Genomic DNA, 24,020 nt, shown 5'->3' with positions numbered 1-24,020 from the left:
CAGCTGTGACTCCCCCCGCCAGCCACCCCTGTGCTCTGCGGTCGGCGCCCTGCTTGCTGCCCAGCTGCTCCAGGCAACGAATACTAACAGCTGACCCAAGGCCCAAGGTTTACGTCCAGTTCACACACACACCGGTGCTGGACGATCTGTTCCCTGCCCTCCGGGGCAGCTGCTGCCCCCTGGGCAGCTGACAACCAGGGGATGGGACTGCCCTCCTCTGGCCGCCCCAGGTCCTGACCGTGAAAGGTGTCCCCTGGCTCCTTTTCAGGATTTCAGGGCAAGTGACCCTGTCATTCCTCTGATAACCCAAGGAGGCTCTTTCTGAGAGAAATCCTTCCCGTTACCACCACCGCCATCACTGCTGGCGGGAAGCAAAGGAGTGAAGATTGAGTCAGTCTCGGGTTTTCTCTTTTCTATTTTTCCTTCCTTTTGAACTTTTTACTAAAAGAGTCCTTTGTAAAATACGAAACTGTGAGTTTGTACATCTGTAGGGACATCTTGTTCTCAGCCTCCCGGGACCTGCTTCTCCACCCCCTCCAGTTCTGATGGCACGAGGGACCCTGTCAGACCCGTAGCCACATATGCCTTCCTGCAGGGAACCCTTGTTTAGGGAGTGACTAAAGACAGACCAGGACAGAAAGTTCACCAGAAGGCTGGTCACACTTTAAACTCAGATGCTGCAAATTAAAGGTCAAGAATTCTATCTGCTGCCTGGATTCATAAGTCTCCACCTCTTTACAATTTACCTGACTAGTGAGCTTAGGCGAGAAAAGGACTCGTTTTGAGCAGGCATGTGGGTTTGCTAACCCAGTGTTACCATGTGTATCCACAGTCAGTTGCATATAGGTGTTTTAGTAACTATCAAACTTATATATGGATTTTCAGATGGAAACAGATGCTTTAAGAGACTTTGCATTAAATTCTGAAAAAGATTCTTTTTTGAAAAATTTGGTGGGAACACAAATCTCAATCTGGAACGACTTTTCTGTCCTAATGGAATCGTGAGATATCCTCCCTGTGAGCCTGCAGAGCTGTGCCATCCTCACTCCAGCAGGCTTGGATCTGGATTGTTTTCCATTCCCAGGCTGTTGTGAAGGTGGCCTGGAGCAGAGAACTGAATTGTCCTTGAGCCAGCCCAAGAGTGAGTGAGGCCACCAAGGAGGCCGGGAGGTGCGACCATGAGGCCTCGGCTCCCAGGGAGAGTCCTGTCTACGGCTTTCGTTAAGATTTCTTCCCAGAGACTCACACAGCCAACCTCATTCATCCCATGAGATCTGAGTGCTCAGCTGGCGACGATTTTTTGTATTGGAGGAGACTGTGCGGATGGAACGAATAAGAAAAACCACAGCCCTGATCCTCTGCTGCCTGAAGAGCACAGCGGGCTAGCGAGCGTCCTCAGGCAAAGCAGAGGAGCCGGCTCCCACCCCTGGCACTCACAGATAAGGGAGAAGGCACTCACCTCCCTGCTTACTGCGGTCAAGAAAGATTGAGACCTTTCGGGCCAGACCTGTGAGGAAACAGGGATTATGGGCTTGATGCAAGGGAAAGCAGGCCAGCCAGAGCCAAATCAGCCAAAATCAAACAAGCCACAAACAGTCAGGGCAGCACCCAAGAAGGAAACAGGAGGGAGGGGCAGACGGTGGCCCAGGCCACGGCTGCAGTGGAAAAAAAGGGCCAAACGCATCTATGAACGTGAAAACCCAATTATCAGGGTTTTTGGCTAAAAAGACTCTCTTTCTAGACAGGAAATTGGAAGCGCTATGGCTTGGGGGAAACATGACCCGACATGGCGTGGGCACTTCCAGTGAGTGGAGGTTAGTGGCCGGACGCGCACACGGTTAGTGCAACCCAACCAGCAGGAGCTGACCCACTGGCCATGCCTGGAGGAGGGCAGACACTTCTGTTTAGGTCCTTAGAGTGAGGACAGCTCTTCATTCATGGGGCCCAGCGGTCAGTGAGGAGGCCTCGGGGGGGTGGGAAGTGTGCTTCCATCCGGGTGTCTGTGGGCGCCGTGGCCCAAGGATGGGCGGTCCCACCACCGGTTCTATTTCAGAACATGGCTCGCTCAGTTCCGGGGGTGGCCGTGAACCCAGACTGACTTCAGTTCTCCTGACCGCGGGGTACCCCATGAGGGGAGTGTCCCCAGGCTAACTGCACATGCATGCACAGGAGCGTGTTCATGTGTGCACATGCATGCATGCATGTCCATGCCTGTGTGCACATGTACACACGGGAGCCAGGGGCATGCTAAGATGATGCGGAGACCCTGCACATTTCACATGACTTCCGAAAAGCAGGGGTATGGCTCCTGCAAGAAACAGTCTCTTTAGTCACAAACCACGGAATCAAATCTTTGCTAACAAGCTGCCACGACAGTGACTTGGCGAGCAGATTCTGAGCTGGAGAGCGCGCAGGAGAACTTCACAGGCAGACTTTTCTAACTGTTCAGGGAGTGCCAAGTCCTCCCTCCCACGTGCCCTACACACCAGCATTCACAGATGAGACCCCCTACGCCCTCTGTAGCTGAAGGACATGGTGGGCCAGGCCTCATGGGGTGCACAGCTGTGCAGGATCCCCCGTCACAGGCGTGGGGAGGAGCTGATGACCGCAGCCCCCCCAGGAGTGCCTCTTCCCCCCGCCACAGCTCGTGGCTGCCTGGGACCCGAGACCAGGCGGAGGACCTCACTGCGGAGCACAGGGAGCTTCACGTGCCTGGGGGGCGGGGGCGGTAATCTGGGGCAGGGAGCGGGGGCTGCTGCTTCTGCCTGACAAGGTCCCGGGGGACCACAGCCAGAACTCTGAAGCTGTGGGGGTCCCCCCAAGACGCTGACAAGCAACTGCTGTGGAAGCTGCTAGCTCTCCCCGCAGGGTCCCAGCCCACAGCTCTGTAACTGTCAAGTCAGAGGCCAAGGCGGGTGAAGAAAAAGAAACAAGGTGCTGATGGGCAGAAGGCAACGAGAAGCTGGCACAGGGGCCAGAATTCCACCAGACCTGCCCCTCGGTTACTGAGCTTGAGCTCCTGAAATAGAAATTACAATCGGGGGTCTCTCCAGCCCTGCTGGGGCTGCGATCCCCGTGCTGCAGAGGGAAGCTGTGGAGACTGAAGGATGCGGGGCCCGGAGAGGCTCCCCGGTTCTCAGCGCGCCCCTTCTGGGCCCTGCAGCACACAAGCCCTTCCTGTCTTGATCCTTTAGAGCAGCCAGCCTCCCAGGCACACCACCCCTTCCACCTTCCATCCCCCTGAAAGAACAAGGAAATAATGTCTTCCTTTTTGCTAAGCCCACTGCTGCCTGGTCAAAAGGCAGGGGACAGACCAAACGAACTCTGGCTTAGCAGCCGAGGAGTGCTGCGTGCCTGCCCAAAGCCCCCCTCACGCCACCTGCTGATAAAGACTTGGAGGTAAGACCCCCACCAGCTTCCTGGCCCCTCAGCAACAATGCCTCTCCTGGGGGGATTTCTGAAACCCAGGAAAGGGAGAGGGTCCAGCAGGAAGGAGTCTGTAGGAAACATGTCTACAGAGGTGGAACCACTCTCAAGTTAGGGCTGCAGCGCACACCTGGGCCAGGAGCAGTTCTCCACACACAGGTGACGTCTGGGGGAGACAGGTGCAGGGGAGCGCTGAGACGGTACTGCTGTCACCTCAGCCTCCTTTCCTCCCAGCTAGACTCTCCCCCCTCCCCGCCCCCGAACTGCATGCTGTCCACCCTTGCTCTCACCTTCACTAGAGCAAAGGCAAGTGGCATTGCGGGTAAAAAACCACAGACACATCACTTGGGGGTGGCAGGTATTTAGGGGCGGTAGGTAGGCAGGCTGCTGCAAGAGGAATAAACTAGACAACAGTGTATCCACTGGGCTGCCAGTGGGCTCCCCACTTTCTCATCCTCTGGCCCGGCCGGGAGGCTGACCCTGCTTCCCCGCACAGGCGTCTGCGGAACGGCTGGAGCCTGGGGCGTGTCAGCTGCTGGGACGGCAGCAGAAAGCTAAGGACTGAAAACCACGATTCAACTCGTCCAGCGTGTCCCGCAGCGAAACAAACCTGTGAGCGTGAGCCCCTGAGAGCCACGGGGAGGCCGTCAGCCACCTGCTCCGCCGCAGCCGCAGCACTGAGGGGGGCCTGAGGCGGGGCTGGGGGCTGAGAGGGTGGGAGGCGGGGGCGCTGCAGGGCAGGGATCAGGCTTTTGCTCCGATGTTGGAAAAAGCAAGAGAGAGACAGAGGGACCTGTGACGGCAGCTGTCATCCGTGTTAGCCCAGGACCGGGCCCAGAGGGGCCTGAGCAACAAGAAAACGGCTGTGTTGGGTCTTGTGGAGGTGGGTATGCATGACCATTTTGTTCCTGAAGAAAATTTAAAAACATGGCTATTTAAAAAATTAACACATAAGGAAGTGTCTGCCGTGGAGCCGGCCGTGCCCCCGAGGGTCGGCGTCTCCCTAGGACAGGTGCTCTGACGGAGGGGAGAGGAGCAGCCACGTAGGCACCTGATTGGCCACGCGAGGACACGCAGAGACCCCAGGCCAGCAGAGGGGCCGACAGCAAGCCGCTCCGGCCTCCATCTGGCAGCGGCTTTGCGACCACATTGGAGGGTGGCTCCGGCTGAGAGTGTCTCTGGAAATCCAGACCTACGGCCGCATTAATGCTGTGTGCACAGCGAGCGCAGGGCTGAGAGGTGCAGACCTCCGTGGGACCGGACCCAGAGACCGGCAGGCGGCGCTGCTGTCTCTCACCCTGGGCGTGGGGCAGCCGTGCACACCGACAGGCAGCACACACAGCGGCGGCCGGCGGGTGCTGCAGCCGCGCCTCTGTCAGCCCAGGGCAGGCAGGCAGGCAGCGCACTGGCCTCCCCCGTCGGACCAGACACAACCGGGGCGCCTGCCGTGTGCTCATCACCGAGAGGGGATTCACTCGGGCACAAGGGGCACAGAATGCAGCCCCAGGCCCTGCCGTGGCCATGCTCTCACAAGCAACACGAGCTTCCAGCCAAGGACGGGGGCTGTGGGCTGGTCAGAGCTCGGCAGGACTTCCACCCGCGAGCAGAGTCTCCCAAGGAGGAGGCTGGCTGGGTCGTCACCTGGGGAGTCTGAGTGGACTGAGCGCCTGCAGGACCCCGGGGAGCACCCACCTCGGGTGGTGGGCAGCATGTCGGAGAGCCCCTGCCAGGCCGTCACCATTTCTGGGTTCTTTTCCAAATCAGCAAAGTTCTTCCAGACTCTGATGGCACCGTCATCTTGGGGAGACAAGAGAGGATATTCAAACGCAGGCCTGGCTGCTCTGGGAAGGGGAGGAGGGCCCTCCCCGGAGGCACAGGAGGACAAAGGCCGCCCAGCCCGAGGGACAGATGGTTCTCTCGTCTGGTGAGGAGCCGATCAGAGGCAGAGTGAGGCCTGTTCTGGCCTGACCTTGGGCTTCAGGGCTGTGCCTCCGCCTCAGCATTCCCGATCCCCCCCGAGGGGATCACCTGCCAAGAAGAGCCAGTCTCAAGGGGACGGTGCTCAGGGCCTCTCTCTCCCCACCTCCCCTCACACGACCCAGGAAACGGGCGGGTTGCTCCTCCTGCCCCTCCAGGCTCGGAACGGGGCAGAGGCCCCAGTGTTCTCCGGCAGATGGGCAGCCAGGTGGGCCTGAGTGTGTGGGTCCACCACCTGGCTGCCTGTCCGTCTGTCCTTCCGTCCTTCCTCCTGGTGTTGCTTGCCCCCAGGACCCTGCTCTCCGGCCTCACTAGCCCTTCACACGAGGATGACCTTGCCTCAAGCTGCAGAGGGAGGATGAGGTCACCTGGGGACACACTGGGAAACACTTGCCTGATCTCTGCTGAGAAGCGAAGCCTCCCTGCTGGAGAACTCAAGCCTCGTGCTGCATCTCCACTGGGACTCGACTCCTGAAGGGACCTTGGTTCCTCTGCTGTGTCTGCGCCCGGGGAATCACCCTCTCTGCCTCCTCTTTGGCGCTCAGAGAGGCTCAGTGTGATCTGTCCTCAAGCCCCGCACTGACCCTACTGGCTGCCCACACCACTCTGGGTTTTCGTCCTCCCCCCCTCAGCCTGATGTCTGCCAGGGGGCTGGCTTTGGGCTGGGGCTGGACTTTATTTTCCTGGGGAGGGCTGCCAGCAGGACCTCTCCCCATGGGTGTGCCTTTAATGACGGAGGCCTCCACTTGGGAGTGGTTAGTCCCCTTTGCCAGAAGAAACAATCGAGGTCACAGGAAGCTTTGTGCCAATTCGTGCTGGGGTCTTGCATCTGTCCCCCGCCACCTCTGCACTGGGGTTTAGGTCCCCACCACGCAAACCCCACTCACCTGTGGCTGTGAGCAGGAGTGAGCAGTCCTGGCCATTCAGATACTCCATGGCCGTGACCCTCGTGTACCGAGGGTTTCCGTTGTGGAAATAATCCAGCTTCTCCCCTTTCTCCCAGTCCCAAAAACTTCAGGGAATAAGAGAGGAATAAGGCTAGTGATCAGGGAAATACAAACAAAAGCCACAAGGAAATACCACCTTACACCCACCAGGTCGGCCACCAGCAAAAACACAGAAAGGGACAAATGTTGTCAGGGATGTGGAGAAACTGGAACCCTGTGCCCTGCTGGTGGGAACGTAAAATGGTGTAGCTGCCATGCGAAACAGGAGTGGTTCTTCAATATAACTAAACACAGAACTACCGTTTGGCCAGGATTCCACCTCTGGGTATATACCGTGCACCCAGGTTATATCAGTGTCACTCACAACAGCCAAAGGGTGAAAGCAACCCAAGTGCTCATCAATGGATGAAGGATGAAACAAAATGTGGTCCCTACACATGGACTATGATGCTGTCTTAAAAGGGAAGGAAGTTCTGACACCTGATTTGTTAAGTGAAATAATCCAGTCAAAAAAGGACAAATACTAGATGATTCCACTTATATGAGGTTCCTGGAATAGACAAATTCATAGAGACAGACAGTAGAGTGTGGGGTGCTGGGCCTGGGAAGCGGGGAGGGGGAGTCAGTGTTTCATGGGGACAGAGTTTCAGTTTAGGGTGATGAAAAAATCCTGGAGATGGACAGTGGTGATGGCTGCACAACAAGGTGAATGTGCTTAATGCCACTGGACTGCACACTTAAAAACGGAGAAGACAGTAAATTTTACGTTATGTATAAAAAAGGAGAGGAATAAGAAACAGGTAAGAATTCTATCCATTTTATCAGCTATAAAAAGAATCGCCTCCACGGTTCTCTCCCATCAAGTGGGCACTTTCTCAGTGACATAAGGGCAATGATCACTATGAATTAACATGGTGTCTTGTTACTGACACTTTCCCTTCACACACTTGCTGCCCTTGCACACGAGCGGGTCCCTCACATGTCCTGTCACTGTGGGATCCTGATGAGCCCCTGTGCACCGGTCTCTGCTCACTGCACAGGAATGGCCCCATCTTAGTACCAGAAGCTCCCGTGCCGGCCCACACATAACCGTGCTCAGGCCTCTGGAACACCCGTGGTAACGTGGCCAATTGCAACCCTGGGAGGGCACGGGCAACACCAGGAGGAGGGAAGTCTCTCGGCAAGTTTTCCAGCCACCCCCCCTCTGCCCCCACCGAAACAGCCCAAAGGCCCGGGCTGAGGAGCTTCCACACCAGGAGGGTGCAGGCGGGAATCCTGCCCACACCCCCCAGGGCTACCTGTTCTCCAGCTGAAAGGCCAGCCCCGCAAGTGCCCCACGTACCAGATGCTGTCTTTGTCAGCGACGGCCACACACGGCGTAAAGGGGTGGAACTTGACCACGGAGGGGACACCAGGGTTCCTGTTCAGAAATATCTGGTCATCCAGCCTTGTGATACCTGCCAAGGGCAACACACGACTATGGGTCTCAATTTGCAGTAAATGTCAATGATGTATTTTACCAAGGCTAACACGAGTCCCTAATGTTTGGGGACCTGGAGGGGCCCAGAGGAAAGCAGGGGTTACAGCGCAGGGGTGGGCTCCCAACAGCAGGGCCCTGCCTCTGCTTGGACACGGCTAGCATTCGATATATAATTGCGACAACCCGTCAGCAATACTCAGATCAGTGCACACTGGTTAAGGTTTTAGGAAAAGAGCGCCAAAGATTTTGGAATAAAGCTCAGTAAGCTGCGATTCGTAACTGAGACCCAAGGCTGAAGCCTCGGTCTGGCCATCGCTGTCTGCAATCCAGCCAAAGCCCTGGGGAGGGGGCTCCAGTCTGGAAAGGTAGGAACCTTGAAATGACTGAAAGACAGATGATCGAGTCCCACAGAGGATGTGAACGGGGATTTGTTCACGAGGCCCCAGTACAGCCACTTGGGAAAAAACCCTTGTGGCCCTGAAGGAGCGTTAGAAGAACAACGAAAAGAGGATAAAAATGCTAAGAGCATCAGACAGGTTCACACACATTTCTGGAGAATGACACAGGCTCACGCAGAGGAGCCAGGCGTGGTGGCCCCTCTTCCCTGCACGTCGTGGAGGGTGAGCAGCCCTCGTGACACTCAGGCCCCGGAGTCACCCCCTCCTCAGTGGCTGGACGCAAGTCTTGGGTGACACAGAGGCGCTGCTCATGCTTTGTGAACCTGGCGCCGGCCGGGAGAGCTGCTGTCACCCACGATTTCAGTCCTTTTCCGCCTCCCTTTGCTAAAACAACTAACACAGAAAACCGCTCAACAATCAAGACGGGGTTAAACTAACAGGCAAACAGGTCCCGGAGGGTTTAACTGTTGCCCAGAGGTGCCTTCCCCCTCAGCCATGGGTTCCCCAGGACAGGGGCGTGATTTGACCCAGGAAAGATGAGGGGACACCCAGGTCCTGAGTCACTGCAGGTGTTCTGCACACATGCAGAGATCCATGTATGATGGTGAAGTCACGGTGTCACTGGGGGTGGCCGGAGGGGTCACGGATAGAAAAGGCAGCATTAACTTTCCCAGCTCGTCTCCCGGGGCCTCGCTGACTTGTCTGGTGACTTTGCTTGGCCCGCAGGCATGATTCCCATCCTTCTACTGTTCACAGCCTTCCCAGCACACCACTGGCCTCAGATAAAACCACAGTTTCATGAGGAGTCCAGGCTCTGAGCGCGGCAGGTAGCGGAGGAGGCTGTGGCCTCTCTAGCAGCCCTGTCCTCCCTGCCCACGTCCACCGGCAGTGATGCTCCCGTCGGCAAGCTCACTTGCTAAGGTTTCCAGCGGCTCAGCAGTTCCCCTCGGTGTGTGTCTGACAAGCAGACCTCTTTTTTTCCACAAAGACTGGAAAAGAGAACCCCTGACCCTAATTTACAGAGATACTGTTTTTCCTTTTTGTCTGGAAAACCTGGTTGTTTCTCGAGTGGCTGGCTCTAATTTCACTCCCTGCTCAATGCTGACCAGCAACACCAGCCCAGAGTGTGGCCTTCACCACCTTCAGATGTCCGACTGTGTGCAGCAGACTGGCTCCCAGCTTGCGTCCATGGGTACAGGGAAACCAATTTGTTCTGCTGTCCCCGTCCATAGGCCTGGGGTTCTAAAGAACCACCAACTTCCAAGAAAATAGGCCCTTGACCCCATAATTCGGAGAGCTTCTATCAAGCTGGGCGGCTCGCTCTCTCCTGGAGAAAGCTGCAGACTCTGAATTCCACATCCCCGGAGGCTTTACATCCAGCTGCGACAGTGCTTTCACAGAGGCGAGTTACAACCAAGATTGGTTTTAGCAGAAGTGACCGCACATTAATGAAACGTGACCCGAGCATCTCACGGAGAGCACTGTGAACGCACGCAGAAGTGCTTCCGAAACAGCACTGCTTCTGGAAGTGCTCAGTGGGCCAAGGAGTGCGCCGGGCCTGGGCAGGCGGGCCAGGGACGAGACCCTGACTCCAGGCTGCCTGCAGGCAGGGACGGTCTCATGGGTTCTCACCCTCAACTTTAAAAAGTAACCCGTAATAATCAAGAGAATTTGACAGGACAGCGAGGCAAGGTCACGACAATAATTCAACAGAAGCGTTAAGAGCCTGCTTATCCACTCCGTGCGGTACCCGACAGCGTTCGTCCACCGCCCAAAGCTGGCCCAGCGATGAGGGCTCAGGCAGAGCCAAAAGACCAGCCCACGCCCTGTGCACTCACAGCTGTGGGACTGGGTTGGTTCCCGGGTCAGCGGGGGCTGTACTGCTGGGAGAGGGAGAGGAGAGAGGCTCGTCCCTGGGGGGTGGTGAGGGGCCCAGTACTCTGTCCCTGTCCTGATCACAGGGTGGAGGCCCTCAGCTGCCCCCTCCCACCCTGCTTCAGTGCCTGGGGGGCTGCTGCAGCCAAGATGAGGAGGACCCGCGGCCCAGCAGCCCTCCCTGTGGCAGCCCGCGTGTCCACGCTGCTCACTGCCACTTCACCGGGGGTGGGGGTGGGGTGGGGCTGGGAGGCATGCAAAGTGGGCGGTTTGGGCATCTGTTGGCAAATTTAGTAAAAGGTTTGGTCGAAATGTGACTGATACACAGTTTTGGGTGATAGAGAGCAATTATTTGGGGGCCTGGTGGGGTCCAGGTAAACACAACCAGGGCCTGGTGTTTGTCTTCTGTCCCCATGGGGAGGACACAGGCCCACCCCACTGTGGACCCCAGGGCCTGAGGAGGGCTTGCTCCTTCCTCTCTGGAAACGACAAAAGGCAGAAGACACAATTGTCCAGAAGCTGCCAGTTAAGACCAGAGCTTCCCTGGACGATGATCCCAGAGAGCTTCCAAGTCTCCCTGAGGGCAAAGGCACAGAGTCTCCCGGGACCAGGCCTTGTCAGGCAGGTGGGTGGTGCCCCCACCTTGGCACTCCTCCCTCCCTCGAGCATCTCCGCCAGCCTCACTCCTCCCCTGCACAAGGGCGGGTGGGCGCCTGCTCAACGACCGCGGTGGCCCCTGGGGACAGTGCTTACCCTTCTGGATGAGCTGCTGCGCCTGCTTCCTGACGCGGGTGTTTCGCAGAAACCGCCACTCCCGCTCCTTGCGGATCTGACTCTCCAGGTCATGCTCTTCCGGGATCTTCAACAATAAAAAAACAGTTATTTCCAGATAAGACGATTCCTCCTCCACTGGTGCTAAAGAACCTGGGTTCTCTGGTCAGCCCAGTGCCCAGTGCCCTACCGCAGTCCAGAGCAGAGCATTACAGTCAGAGGTTGGTCACTGAATCCCTGAAGCAGTTTCCCTCTCTATGCTGGGAGTGCCACTCACTGCTGGCCGCTGGGCTTAGAGGCTCTGAGACCTGGGACCGGGTGGGGGGAGGGCTGGCCGGCGTGGGGGTGCGGAGTGGAGACTTAGGAAACCCCTGCCCCCCCGACGGCCCAACCGTGGAAGCCAGAAGCCGTCGCACTCTGACAGGGCAGCAGGGGGGCTGCTTTCAAAGCAGACAGATTTTGAGGAGAGGTTCAGGGATAAGGGCTGGGTGTTTTCTGCAGGAGGGGACACAAAGGGCCCTGCTGTGCCAGACACTAAATTTGCTCCTTCTTACCCTTAAATGCAAAATCAGAAAAAGATGGGCTGTGCTCAGAGACTTTTGCTTTTATTCTTTGATGCCAAAGGGAACTGAGGCATCTGGTTAGAAGATGAACGAGCTCATGAGAAGTGACAGAGGACAGCAGCCAGGGCATGGCTACCCTGTGACAGCTGTGAGAGGCAGGCCGGGCCTGAGGGTGGGATCTTCTCTGGGAGCTGCTGCCCGCCCCACTCCACCTAATGCAGCAGAGGGTGAAGCTGGCATCAGATTCCGCATAGGTGGAGACTGAGGAAGGAGCTTCGACCCTATGCCAGAGAACTTCTGCCCTCCCTAATCAGCTTTCAAGAGATGGAGTTTATCTGCACGTGAAGTATATGGATGCTGGAACAGTCCCCTTTCCTGGATAAGGGCCCTTCTTGCTTCATGGCTGGCGTGTGTGCATGGCGTGGGTGCATGTAGGCTACGGATGGGTGTGCCTAGGAGAGGGCCACACTTAGCAAATAATAAGTTAGGATTTAAGTCAACTTTATTCATAACAATCACTTGTCATGTAAAAAAGATGTATCTCCTTAATCACATAGTCAATCTGGCTAACTCTGGTTCCCTGCTTGAAAACTCAGAGTTGTAAAATCCCAAATACAAAAGGAATCAAATAAACTAGGAAAAACCCTACTTCCTCTTGGCTGAGTTTACCAGCCTTGTACTCAGCCAGGTAACACCACACAGGCAGAAGGAGCCCATGTTCATCCTGGAGAAAGCATCAGGATGAAGGATGGTGAACGTGGTCACGTGCACGTGCCTGTGTGTAAGTGTGGCTGAGAAATGAGGTAATGTCTACACGGAGAGGAGTTCAGCTCACGTTTTAGGCAGTTATTACATGAAATGGTCATGGAGCACTTTCGTGTCTTCTCCTAGAATGCTCTGTGTTATCTCTGATCACTAATGAACAACCCCAAACCTCACCTCGTCCCTGTGTACAGGTGTCGAGGCCTCTGTGTTCCAGCATTTCACTGCTACACTCCTGTCTTTTTTTCTCTTAAAAATCACAAAACTACACCCAGTAAAACAGCAAAGATATCCTGACATGGAGACAACCGAAGAAAAGTCACCCAGAGCCTCCAGAGCACAGTTAGTGCTGTAGACATAACCCCACAAAGGTACTTGGGATAGATGGTGGGTTTTTACCAGTTGGTTTTGTTTCATGACAATCCAGAGATTATTTGAAAATAAATAACAAATAACCAATAACGTAGAACAATAATAAGAAAACCCCACATGAAAAGACTGAGACTGCACCTGAATGAATCTCTCGTTTCTGCGGAATAAATTAGAGGAAGGGTCTAGACAAGCAGGAAGGGAGTGGGACAGGCAGGCATGAAGTTCTGGACTGTACTCCCCATGGTGGGGGCAGGCGGGAGGAAGGAAGGGGGACGGGAGGCAGCTGCACATGGGAGTGCGGCCACACGTGCCTTGGGGCCACAGACAGACTGACCTCCACGGCACGGCCGGGCATCACTGCCCTGGGCTGAGTCCTAAGCAGCAGAGCGTGGTGCTCCCGGGAGCGGTCCCACGGGCCTACAGGCTCTGCTGAGCTCAGAGAAGGACTTGCAGAACTGAACTGAACTAAACCGCAGCCCAGGAACCAGTGCATGCATCGTCTTGGGGGTAATCGCCATGAAGCACTAGGACAAGCAGGGGCGGAGAGCAGTGGGACAGTGTGGGAGGCGAGTGTGGAGAGAGACGAGGAGAGGACAAGAGAGCAGAAGAGGCCATGAGAAGCAGCCGGCGTTGGCCGGCTGGGATGCACAAGGATGGACGGAGGGACCAGCCAGACGATTTCCCACTCAGCCTTTCTTAATCATCCGCTCATGTGCTCCTCCCCTCCCCCCATGGCTCTGCCGGCTGAACAAAAGCTTCTGACTAAACAAAAGCCCAGACCCAGACTGTGCTGCGCTTTCCTCTAAGCAGAGCTGGAGGGACGTGGGTGTGGGAAATAGTGTTACATGATTAGGATCACGACACTCCTCGGATTCCTAACACCTCCTGGCTTCTCCTCAAACAGAAACCAATTACGGTGCTGAAGCCTCCTGAAGCCTCCCGAGGAGCCGGCGGCTGACGGCTGGTGAGGGTGTCCCCCTCGCTCCTCGCCTGTCACTGGGGCAGGCTGGGCTTGGGAACAAAGGAAGACCAGAGGGCCTGCAGAAGCCTGAGGGCGGGCATTTCCACGTAGAGCAGGTTCTCATATGATGAATTTGTGAATCACAGGGCTGGGTCTTACCCTCAATGCCTCTGAATTTAAAGAGGTCCAAGTGCACGGGATAAAATTCACGACAGTGCTTCTCCTTTTCAGCAACGGGGCTTGATAAATTAGAACTCTTATCACCTGCCTCAGGCACTGACAAATGTTATTCTGTGTTGTAACTGACAAAAATCAGTATCACTACAGGGAAACAGGAAGGCTGGAGAAAAGTTGTAATAGAGTCCAAATACTCTTCCTGGAAATTACTTGGATATGTAGCTTGATATACAAGTAAGAATAAGCTGCAGTTTTCAATTTTCCATTATCTATGAGGGAAGAGGAAGGTGGTTTTGTAAGAACGTGCTTTAGACCAGCAAAGTCTAAAATGAACCCCTGCAGCACTCCCTGCAGAAAGATGGGCACGAAGATCCAGCTGTGACAGCACTGCCCTGTCTCACCCTGGCACCCTGAACGTGTGGCCTGAGTCTGTAGCAAAAGGACACACGTCACGTCATCAAACCTGGAAGGCAGTGTCCCGGAATAAGCCAGATTACCCCAGTCAGCTAGCTTAGTCCAACAGTCCCCAAAGCCAGAAGCGGCCCAAGCGAGACCTGGGGACCGCCTGGATGATCTTGCTAATCAAGACAAAATGACACATTTTATACTGGCAAGCTCGGAAAAGGCAGGTAAGAGAGGTCTGTTTCTTTTACCGTTTTTTACCTGTTAATACCAGCTACCATGACAGCAATCTGGCGTCCCCTCAACAGCCACCCTCGGTGGGACAGGAGGCCAGTGGGCATAGCAGGGCCCCGTGCAGCCGGCACCTGCCCCGGGCCACGGCTCAGGGCAGGGCCTGCGCGACTGCACCTGGGCTGCTAGGAGTCACAGCAATGTGGCCCCCGAGGGTCACAGCGAGCAAACCAGTGGGGATCAGACTTTGAGCTCAGAGCAGAGGGGTTCAGACACCCAGGCCTGAGGCCGGGGCTCTGGAGTCCTGTGTGCGTTTGCTGAGGAGACGGGGGCAGTGCATGCCAGGGGATTCTGGCTTTAAACCCTGAGAGCTGCCGACACACCACTACCTTCATGACAGGCTGGGCGAAGTACCGCGCGCTCCAGTCGCAGAACCCTGTCTGCATTGTGGCCGAGATGAAACTTTTGTGCCCGGCAGCATCATCCGGGTCGTCAGTGGTCTTCGGGGCATTTGGAAAGGAGGAGGGGAGGAGAAGACAGAAACAGAGTTAGTCACGTCACCCCCGAACTTCTTTGTGAGCTCGAGACAGTCCATCCCTGGAGACCAAGGCACAGGGGTCAGGCTTCTGAGGGCAATATCTCCGTGGTCCCCTCACTTCTGCGTCCTGGTGCCCAAGGAACCCCGACTGTCAGGACAGGGCTCCGAGTCTGCGCTCAGAGGCCGAGCAACCCCCAGGGCCGGCTGAGGTGGCCTGGGCTGCAGAGTCCCTGACACTTGCCATCGGTGCTGAGTCAGTGCTCCACGAGGCCTTTGCTGCCTGGTCCCAGGGCCGCCGCTCCCACCAGGCCAGTCATACACATAGGACCTTGGCTTACCCTGTGGCTCCTGGATAAGAGCACCGTAGAGCTTGGGCCAACTGGGACTTCTAAGCATTAAAACTTAAAACACGTGGCTCTGCTCACTGGGACAATGGTTCAGTTTGTTCCCCGCTGCAGAACCAATGGGGGCCAGGATGGCAGAGCAGGGGTTTGCCTCACTGCACGTGGCCGGGCATGAGAAGTGCCTCAGAGAGGAGCCCCCGCTACCCAGGAAGACACGCTGGGTGGAAAATCCCACAGATGGGGTCAGCGACAGGGTCTTACCTCCCGCCTGACAGGGGAACTGCAGCCACCTGCCGCCACCTCGCGGCTCTGCTGGGCCAGGACCCACGGATCATGGCCCAGCCGCTCCTGCCTGGCTGCCCCATGTAGGGTCCACCCGGGAGGCTAAACCCGGCACCTGGCGCTGTGGCCGTTTTTGTTCCTCAGCCATCAAGGCGAGGGGAGCAGGCAGCTCCAAAGCCAGGTGGGCGGGGCCGGTGGCAGGTGTGGACACCTGTCCATCCCCAACACCTGCATCTGGCTCCAAAGTCAGGGTGCAGGCTGCCGTGACCTTCCTGTTAAAATTGCCGGTCACTGGTGAGCTGAGACGCGTCCTTGGCGCATCCAGAACACCCTCGCTATACCGTTTGTGCTTGGCCGGGACAGCGGCAAGCAGTCTGGACAAGACGCGAGGCCCCAGCTTTTGTGTCCACCCTGTTATGTGTTCTCACAACCCTGACAAACAAGGACGCCAATTCCTCCCTCTCCTGAACGGCCTCGTTTAACTTAGCGGCTGAGACCACACCCACCTACGGGGCATAATTGAATGCTGATGGAAAAAGCAAACAACCTGTCAGAACAAGCGCTTCTGTGGAGCAGCTGCCACGTTCAGTGGAGACAAATGCTATTGACTGAGAAGGGAAAAAGCCAATCAGCCCATGTGCTGCTTGTTACATGGAAGCTGCCAAGAGTGAACCCAGAACAAGGGGCTGCAGGAGGAAGAGGGACACCCTGTGATATCTGCCCAGACGTGGGGGCGAGGAGCCCAGAGCCATTGGTGGCTCACGGCATCCCGCATTCCGCACCCGGGCCGAGGCCACGTGCACCCCGTCGCCCGAGGTGGTGCCTCTCCTCTCAGAAGCGAACGTCCCAGCACCCAAGCCCATTAGAGTTAGTGTTTAAAACCACATCTGTACCTGGTCTGGGCCCTTGTCGAACATCTTCCGTGTCCGGGGGAACTGGTGGGAGTGGGGTGTGTACTGCACCGCCGCGGGGCCTGTGGTGCCCGGCCGGCCTGCAGGCAGGTCTCGGCTGACGGGCTGCTTGGCCACGTCGTTGGTCAGGCTGGAGCTGCTTGCACTGGATGTTGGCGGGGAGCCTCTGCCGTCGGGGAGAAAGAAACACTGTGTTTCACCCAGAACCCACTCCTTTGAGACCAAACCCTAAGCAACCTCCCCTGGTACTGCCCACTCCCAGATCCTGCGAATGGGCCCAGGGTCACCAGCTCGGACCATTCTCAATCGCATGGCTTGTCAATGTGACTTCCAAACCTGAGCAGCTGATGCTGAATTAATGACCCCATCTAGCTTCTGCCCGCAGGTTCTAAGAACCATCTTCCCCTGAAAACCAATGCAGTCGGAGGCAAGCTCGGTCAGGACTTTGAGTAGGCTCCAGGAGGGTGCAGGGCACGTCTACTCCCCTGAGATGCAGTGCACAGCTCTGTGAACACTGATTAAGAGGAGGGTTCCACCCTGCTGGTCACTCATTGGGAGACACGGGCTCTCTCTGATAAAGTTCTGAATGGAGTCAGGTTCAGGTCAACTTTTGCTGTCACAATTGTGCAGATAAAGGTAGGAAAGGATTCTAGGAGGGGCTCAGATGAGAAGATGTCGGCGTGTGAGAGAGAGCCTGCAGGCTGGAGAGGGAGGGGGAGGCGGGGGGAGGCCGTGCTGGGAACCTCCCCAGACCCCGGAGGGCAGCTGCCCACCACTCACCCCGCCTGGTGGATGTGGATGCCCTTGTTGGTGGGGCTGGCGGGTGCCGACTGAGTGAGGGAAGAGGTGGTGAGGATGCGCTGAGGCCGGGCGTTCACTGTGGCCTGAAGGAACAAAGGGACAAGTGAGGTGGGTGGTCACTGTGACAACCTGAGGCTACAAGACAAGCACAGGTTGGTGGCTGCTTTTGAGTGGCTTCAAAATCACAGAAAAGGGATTTTGGCTGAGGAAATCTCATACGAATGGAAGGTCCCAGTTAAAATTTTCCCCGCAAATGTCACCCTCTAGATAAAATGATATTCTGTTGCTTTTCTGGAAGGTATTCACCTGGTCCAGTGAGGCTCCACGGACGCCCCCCGCCCCGAAACGCTGTCACAAAACTGCACCGGGACTAATGAGGAGTGGGGGGGTCTGGAAGTTGGGGAGAAAGCTCTCCAGGCTCCCTCTCATGGCAGGAGCTCCCCTGGAGGGAGCAGCTTCCTGGGCGGAGCTGGCACTTGGGAAGGAGCCTGCCTAGGCTCAGCCTCGGTTGTTCGTTGTCATATTTTGGCACAGGCTCGAAACAGCACCTTGGGTGCAGCATTTTGTGAATGGAGACAAGACCCAGGTCTGTGCACTTCCTCCCATGATCACGTGCACGTCTGACATTTTACCCGGCAGAGGGTCTGTGCCAGCCTGGGCTGGCGGTCAGGAGGGAAGCAGCTTTGTTGTGATTTTTTAAAATGGTGGAGGAGACAATAAGCAAACAGGGGTGTCACTGCTTAGCTGCTGGTGGACCCACTGACGCCAAGTTCTTTCCTGGACTTCTGTTTTGAGTGCTGGACAGCTGGATGGGCCTGCCGGATCTGGACATCCAGGGTGAAAGGACCAGAAAGGGGCTGATGCTGTGGAGGGGGCGCCACTCTGGCAGGAAGAGAACAGGAATGGCAGCTGTTGGCCACCACGTGCCCGAGTGTGGCTGGTGCCAGGCTCAGTTCTCGAAGATTGGGTGTCACCCAGAGAGATGGGCGGAGCCTCGACCTTCATGGGTGATGCTCCAGGGGAACCCTGGACTGGCTACTTACAGAAGACCCTCAAATTCTGGCTTATTCTCTCAGCAGTTAGGAAGGCCATACCTATATTCAGCTGACAGGTAGAAAATTACAGAATACAAAACCACCAACATAATACCAATATTTCCCAGATAATCCTTCACTTTGAAATGCAAACAGCAAGAACTAGATCATAACCGGCCTATAAAAACTGTTTTTTATTTTTTGAATTATAAAAGTTGTATTGTGTTTATTTTGCTTTGGTATTTAAATTATTTGGCCTCCACACACACACAACCCCAACAAAGCCTGAGAGCCAAATGATCCCTGAAGAGGTCTAAAAGGAGAAAAGAAATTTAAGCTAAGAAACTATAAACTGAATATGTGTCTCCTCAAAATTTCTAGAAAATCAGTGGGAGGTGATGAGGAGAAACAGAAAACTTTGGGGTTGAAATGCAGACTTCGGCTGAATCCACGACCTTTCAAAGCTTCCCTGAGCACAGAGGCTCTGCCGCTGCCTGAGCTGGAGCCCACGGTGCTGATCTCCCCCGAGACCCCCACCCCGACTGCTCCCCTCCAAGGCGGCTCCAAGAAGAAGCGCGTGGGCCTGGGGTGACTAACTCTGCTTCCCTGCTCTTCCCGGGGTGTGGAGGTGGCACAGCCCTGGCTTGTTCTGTCTCAGCCTCGAGGGCAAAGAAGACAGCCGTGATTTTTTAATGCAGTTCATACTGACGGCTGCTGCACACAGCTCTAGTTTTGCATCCGTTCTGGAAATCCTGAGAGGTGGGCATGCCACTGGTTGGGGAGGCCCCATGACTGGTGATCGATCCTAGGGTTTCAGGCTTAGATGACGCTTCTTTGCCTAACGTTTCCTATTTGTGCAACAAACATTCACTGCAGCGGTGCTGCAGTGGTGAGCATGAGTGGGGGGTGGCCACGCAGACCCGCCTGTCTGTGGGGTTGGTGTGGATGGAGGCTGCTCCGGGAGCAGGTGGCAAGCAGGTTGCGGGAGACGCCCTCCAGGAAGGCCCCTTTCTGTGCTGGTTCCAGTCGCCGTTTCACGCAGAGAGCACACCGCCAGGAAAGGGTAACAGAGAAACACCGGCGTGCTTGCTGGGTGTCAGGCTTGGGCTGTATATGGAGGAGGATGGAGCGTGGGTCTGAGAGACGCCAGGACCCCACCGTGAGCCCCATCCACTGCGAGCACACTTGCCCATTGTTCTCACGGCGTCAACACCCTGTCATTCTCCCTCCGTGACGCTGCACTGGAGTCCCTGGACCAGCAGACGCGCTTTGATGAAGGCCCGCGGTAAGTTCCCTTCCCAACAAGTGTTGAGTCCAGAAGAGGAAGGGCAGCAGTGGGAGGTCATGATTAGGGCTACAAGCCAACTTTTTAGAGAGTGGCAAACACCTTGTTAGTCGGATTCTAGGTCAGATGTATCCTCTTAGCCCAATGCAAACACAGAAACGATTTGCAGGGACACTCACACACAGCCCCACCTGTGCTCCCCGCCCCTGTGCTGTTAATGGGGGTGGTCTCTGTAACTGGAGCCTGGGGCCACAATAAGACGCCACCTCTGTCTCCCGCTCCCAACGCTTTCTTACTCTGCAGATCTTCCACTAGAACACGTCGCCTCACAGGGATGTGGGAAAGTCTGATCCAGTGCAGAGAAAACACCCTACAGAGGTGATGAGGACAGCGAGTTTCCCAGCTGGATCTCGACACAGTCAGTCAGGGTTTAGGACACCAACGGAGGCTTTTGGCTGCTCCCTCTTGGGGGATGGAGTATTTCACAAAGGTCCCTGTTAACTGCATACCAAAGATCTGGATTCATGTGGGAGGCGGTGATTCCCCAAAGGATCGTCTACAGTTAATTCTGGGCTAAGCATGAGGCAGAGTCCCTGGTTGCTGGAGCACTGAGAATGGACACCTATGAAAGCACATGACTCTATTTATCTAAAAAGTAATTTTTCTGTAAACCACACTTCCTAGATAAATAATATAAACTTTCCTTTTGGACTCTAAGCCCCAGGTAGAATTCACTTAAAGCAGCGGTGGTGACTGTGATGAATTAGCTGGCACTTGGGAGAGCTGCACTCCTGGGGGCCTGGGTGCCCTGAATCCTCGGCCTTGCAGGAGGGGAACCGGCATCAGTGAGGCCAGGACCGGGCACAGCAGGGAGGCTCCATTTTCACAGCCGAGGAGGATGACACCCGCTCGAGTCCACTGTGCCTTTCTCCAGGACCACCTTCCTTTTCCTCTGTTTCTTTCCCCAAGACTGTACTTCCTCCCTCCCTTGGTCACAGGCCCTAATATGTTGTAACAAACATATATTTTAGAAAAGTTTAATTTTTGAATCAATCCTATTCTTAGTCGAAAAAGCAGATGATTAGACTATTTCTTAGTTTTGTATTACAGAATGAAAAAATTAACCTAATTCACTGGCCTCTTTTCTATAGACATTGAGAAGACTCCCCACTCCCTGAGGATGGAACAGCATTCAGGTGCCTTTGTGGCGGGTCACGCAGTAGGATGATGAAGAAAGTGGGCGAGGGGCTCACTGGGGGCAAGGGGAGGTCAGAGTGGAATAAACTACCCGATAGTCCCGAGTCGGCCAACAGTAATGCCTAGCACTTTAGCATGAGGCTGGCAGTGCTCACAGGCAGGAAGTGCAGCGAACACTGTGGACCTAGGAGTCTCTGCTTTCAGAGAGAGTCACACGTGTGACCACAGGCTGGGGTTAAACCCAATGTGCTCCTGAATTATCCTCATTGCTTCTTTAAGGAGGAGGAGGAAGTTGACTGCTACAGCAGTTTAAGACTGGGTACACGATGAGGCTGTGTTATCACTACTTGTGATGCTACCAGGAGCTGAAGAAGCAGCCACAGACAATGAGATGATTCAATCAGCCAGGAAAAGACAGAACTTCACCAGTGAAGAATAATGTCGGTGAGGGAATCGAACACCACACAAATATGGTGCCAACAGGAGGCCAGGTGCTGCAGGAGGTTGGGCTACATGGGAGGTCAACCCCAGTGAGGCAGCAGCAAATAGGAGGGCTTGATAACCAGTTTGGAAAAAATAACAGACCAGGAGTGAAGCTACGAGTAAGCCACGTGCCTTCAGGCAAGTGGCAGCCTGAGGACGACCCCTCGTTTAGTGATTAGGGTCAGATGAGGATAGAGACACGCCAGGTAAACTGTGACACGTGACAGTATTTCCCTGTACTCTTCCTGTAACTTGTCTGCAAGCCTAAAATTTAATCAAAAAGTTACGAAAATCTTTAAAAATGCTATAACGAATGACTTCTTTGTGGCATTCATTATTGTTCCATTCATGAAAGATTAACTGCATGTAAACTGTCCAACTTCCATAAACAGCTGGAAAACAGAAAAAAAAAAAAAAAGAAACAGCTGTTTTCGGACGTTGGGCACCGGGTACTGCTGAGAGAAGGGAAATCATCGCCCAGCTCCTGGCCTGCAGTCTGTTTCCTGCAGACCCGGCTGTGGTGGGGGAAGGGTACCCAGACAGAGCCCAGCAGTGCAGCTAGCAGAGGGGACCGGTCGGAGTGACATGGAAGCCGAGGTGGCTAGAATCTGCGGGGCAGAGAGGAGAGGGCTTCCAGGGTCTGCAGGGGAGGCCCCTCAAATCTGTGAGTACTTTCTGCTTGGGGTGGCGTGAAAACCCATGAGGGTGGGGAAAGAACCACTGAAAGGCCAAATAATTCCCAGAGCTCACAAAAAGAACTGGGAGAGTTTACAGTCCCTAAAGAAGAAAGGACTAAAATCAATGACCTAAGCTTCCATCTTAAGAAATTAGAATCAGAAGAGCAAATTAAACTGAGAGTAAGCAGAAGAAATGAAGCAATAAATATAAAAGCAGGTATCAATAAAACACAGAATGAAAAACAACAGAGAAACACAGCTGACTCTTAGACAACGTGGGTTTGAACTGCACGGGTCCACTCGTACACATGTTTTTCAATAAACACACACTGCAGTACTACAGAATTCAGGGATGTGGAGACATGGATGGGAAAGGCTGATTTTTGACTGCGGGGGGTCAGGGTTGGTGTCTCTAACCCCTGTGTTGTTCAGAAGTCAATTGTACTAATGAAACCAAGAGCTGGTTCTTTGAGGAGGTACCTTTAGCCAGAAATAGTCATGAATGAGAGAAGTCGTACGTTACTGGTGCCGGGAATGAAAGAGAGGACATCACTACAGGTCACACAGATGTCCTTACCTAATTTCCTGCTGCCCTGATGTGGGTGCGCAGAAGCAGTGACACATGCCCCAACGGAAGCTACATGCACATGGAATTTAGCCTGTATTGTGAACCTCTGGATTCAAAACACTCGTTCAAAGTTTCTAAACCTAAACCATGGGTAGACCTGAACATGCATGGAGTTCTCTGCTTGAATATTCATAACTGAAAACCAGGGTCCTGAGAGCTTCACAGAGAACGCCCTTCGCACGTACCTTGTAGGCGATGCTGTTGAGCACTTTCATAGCCAAATCGGAAACATCTGGATAGGGATCCGCAGCCAGATGTAGCAAGACTCTCCAAATTTGAGTGTAAACACTATTGAATGAAACTCCTGGGAAAGAGAAATGGGAGCTGTTTTAATAACAAGGAGCTGCCACTGAATGCTGGGGTGGCTTCTGGGGTAGCTCCCTCTTCTGAAGACCTAACCATGCATCAGGGGTGGACACTTAAAAGAGCTGGGGTTAAAGGAAGCTCCAGTTTTGTTATCTGATAAGGGGCCCAGAGATTCAGAAATCCCAGGTGGTGAACAGGCTTGATCACACAATTTCACCTCCTGTGGCTGGATCTTTCTAGAAGGAAAAGTTAGAAAAGGGCAGGACTTCCTTTCAGGTCTTGGCTGACTGGAGAGTACTATCCAGCACTGGATTTAACGCCTAGATTTCTAGGAGCTGTCATGGCCCACGCGAGTGGAGAATGCTGGCTGAGTCCCCGTCCACACCTCCCTCTGCATTCACGGCCAGCTCTGGTCTCGGTGACTCACTGAGTCTTCTGCCCACGCTCCCCGGGACCTCCCCAGGCATCCAGCACCTCCCGAGTGTGCTCTCCACACTAGAGCCTGCCGAGTGCCTGGGTGCCAAGGCAGATGAGACAGGACATAAACACAGACGGGGTAAATCGTGGATCCGAAGGAAAGGGAAGGAACATTTATGAGGGATGGGAGGCCACCCCCAGGGAAGGCGGCTCAGTCCTATTAAACCTCACTGTCCTGGCTGCAGGCATCACCCCAGGCTTTACAGAGAAGGACAGCAAGGCCCAGCGTCCAAAGGATGAAGAGTTTGAATGCACGTGGCCGAATGAGGAGGCCGCCATATACCACTGCATCCTTTTTATTTGGAGGAAGCCGGACAATTGGTTTGTTGAAAAGCAAGTGCTTGTTCAACGACAGACAGGGAGTAAAAGGATTTCGAACAAGCTGTGATTGCATGTCATCTGACCGGCCAGCCCCTAGTTAACAAAGTCCCTCTAGTTATGAAGAATTTAAACACAAGAAGGGCCACTGGAGGACAGTGTTTCCTGATGGACACCATTGTTCAAAGGGTTTTATACAACATTCAAATCACAGAAGAGGGACTGGACGAAGGTTTAGAGTAAAGGTCAGCTTCTCGTGTGTGTCCTACGTCGATGCTTACGGACAAGTCCTAGCTCACCGCACCCGACACCCTCTCATTCGTAACGGGAGGCGACAGGGTCCCAGCCCCCTTTCCACAGGGACTGTGGTGCCTACGTTTGCAGGGCCTACCCACTG

General features: G+C 54.8%; 1 protein-coding gene across 6 annotated transcripts in view; it reads right to left on the bottom strand.

The window, feature by feature from the left end:
- RPTOR (regulatory associated protein of MTOR complex 1) overlaps positions 1 to 24,020 on the bottom strand; it is a 451,485-nt gene that overhangs the window by 11,675 nt on the left and 415,790 nt on the right. For 2 of the 6 annotated variants that reach the window (XM_082372793.1, XM_082372795.1), the window contains 9 exons: positions 22,708 to 22,826; positions 17,198 to 17,301; positions 16,400 to 16,583; positions 14,729 to 14,842; positions 10,857 to 10,962; positions 7,693 to 7,807; positions 6,291 to 6,415; positions 5,119 to 5,223; positions 1,460 to 1,507 (listed from right to left, as the gene is read on the bottom strand). In XM_082372793.1, coding sequence (XP_082228919.1) covers positions 1,460 to 1,507; positions 5,119 to 5,223; positions 6,291 to 6,415; positions 7,693 to 7,807; positions 10,857 to 10,962; positions 14,729 to 14,842; positions 16,400 to 16,583; positions 17,198 to 17,301; positions 22,708 to 22,826 — 1,020 coding nt within the window. The remainder of the gene's footprint in view (positions 1 to 1,459; positions 1,508 to 5,118; positions 5,224 to 6,290; positions 6,416 to 7,692; positions 7,808 to 10,856; positions 10,963 to 14,728; positions 14,843 to 16,399; positions 16,584 to 17,197; positions 17,302 to 22,707; positions 22,827 to 24,020) is intronic. The other 4 variants (XM_082372792.1, XM_082372796.1, XM_082372794.1 and 1 more) reach the window with 3 other exon arrangements.

This window comes from Balaenoptera borealis (assembly GCF_965194805.1).
Source record: "Balaenoptera borealis genome assembly, chromosome: 20".
Classification (NCBI taxonomy): domain Eukaryota; kingdom Metazoa; phylum Chordata; class Mammalia; order Artiodactyla; family Balaenopteridae; genus Balaenoptera; species Balaenoptera borealis.
This window is presented reverse-complemented; position numbering and strand designations above follow the sequence as displayed.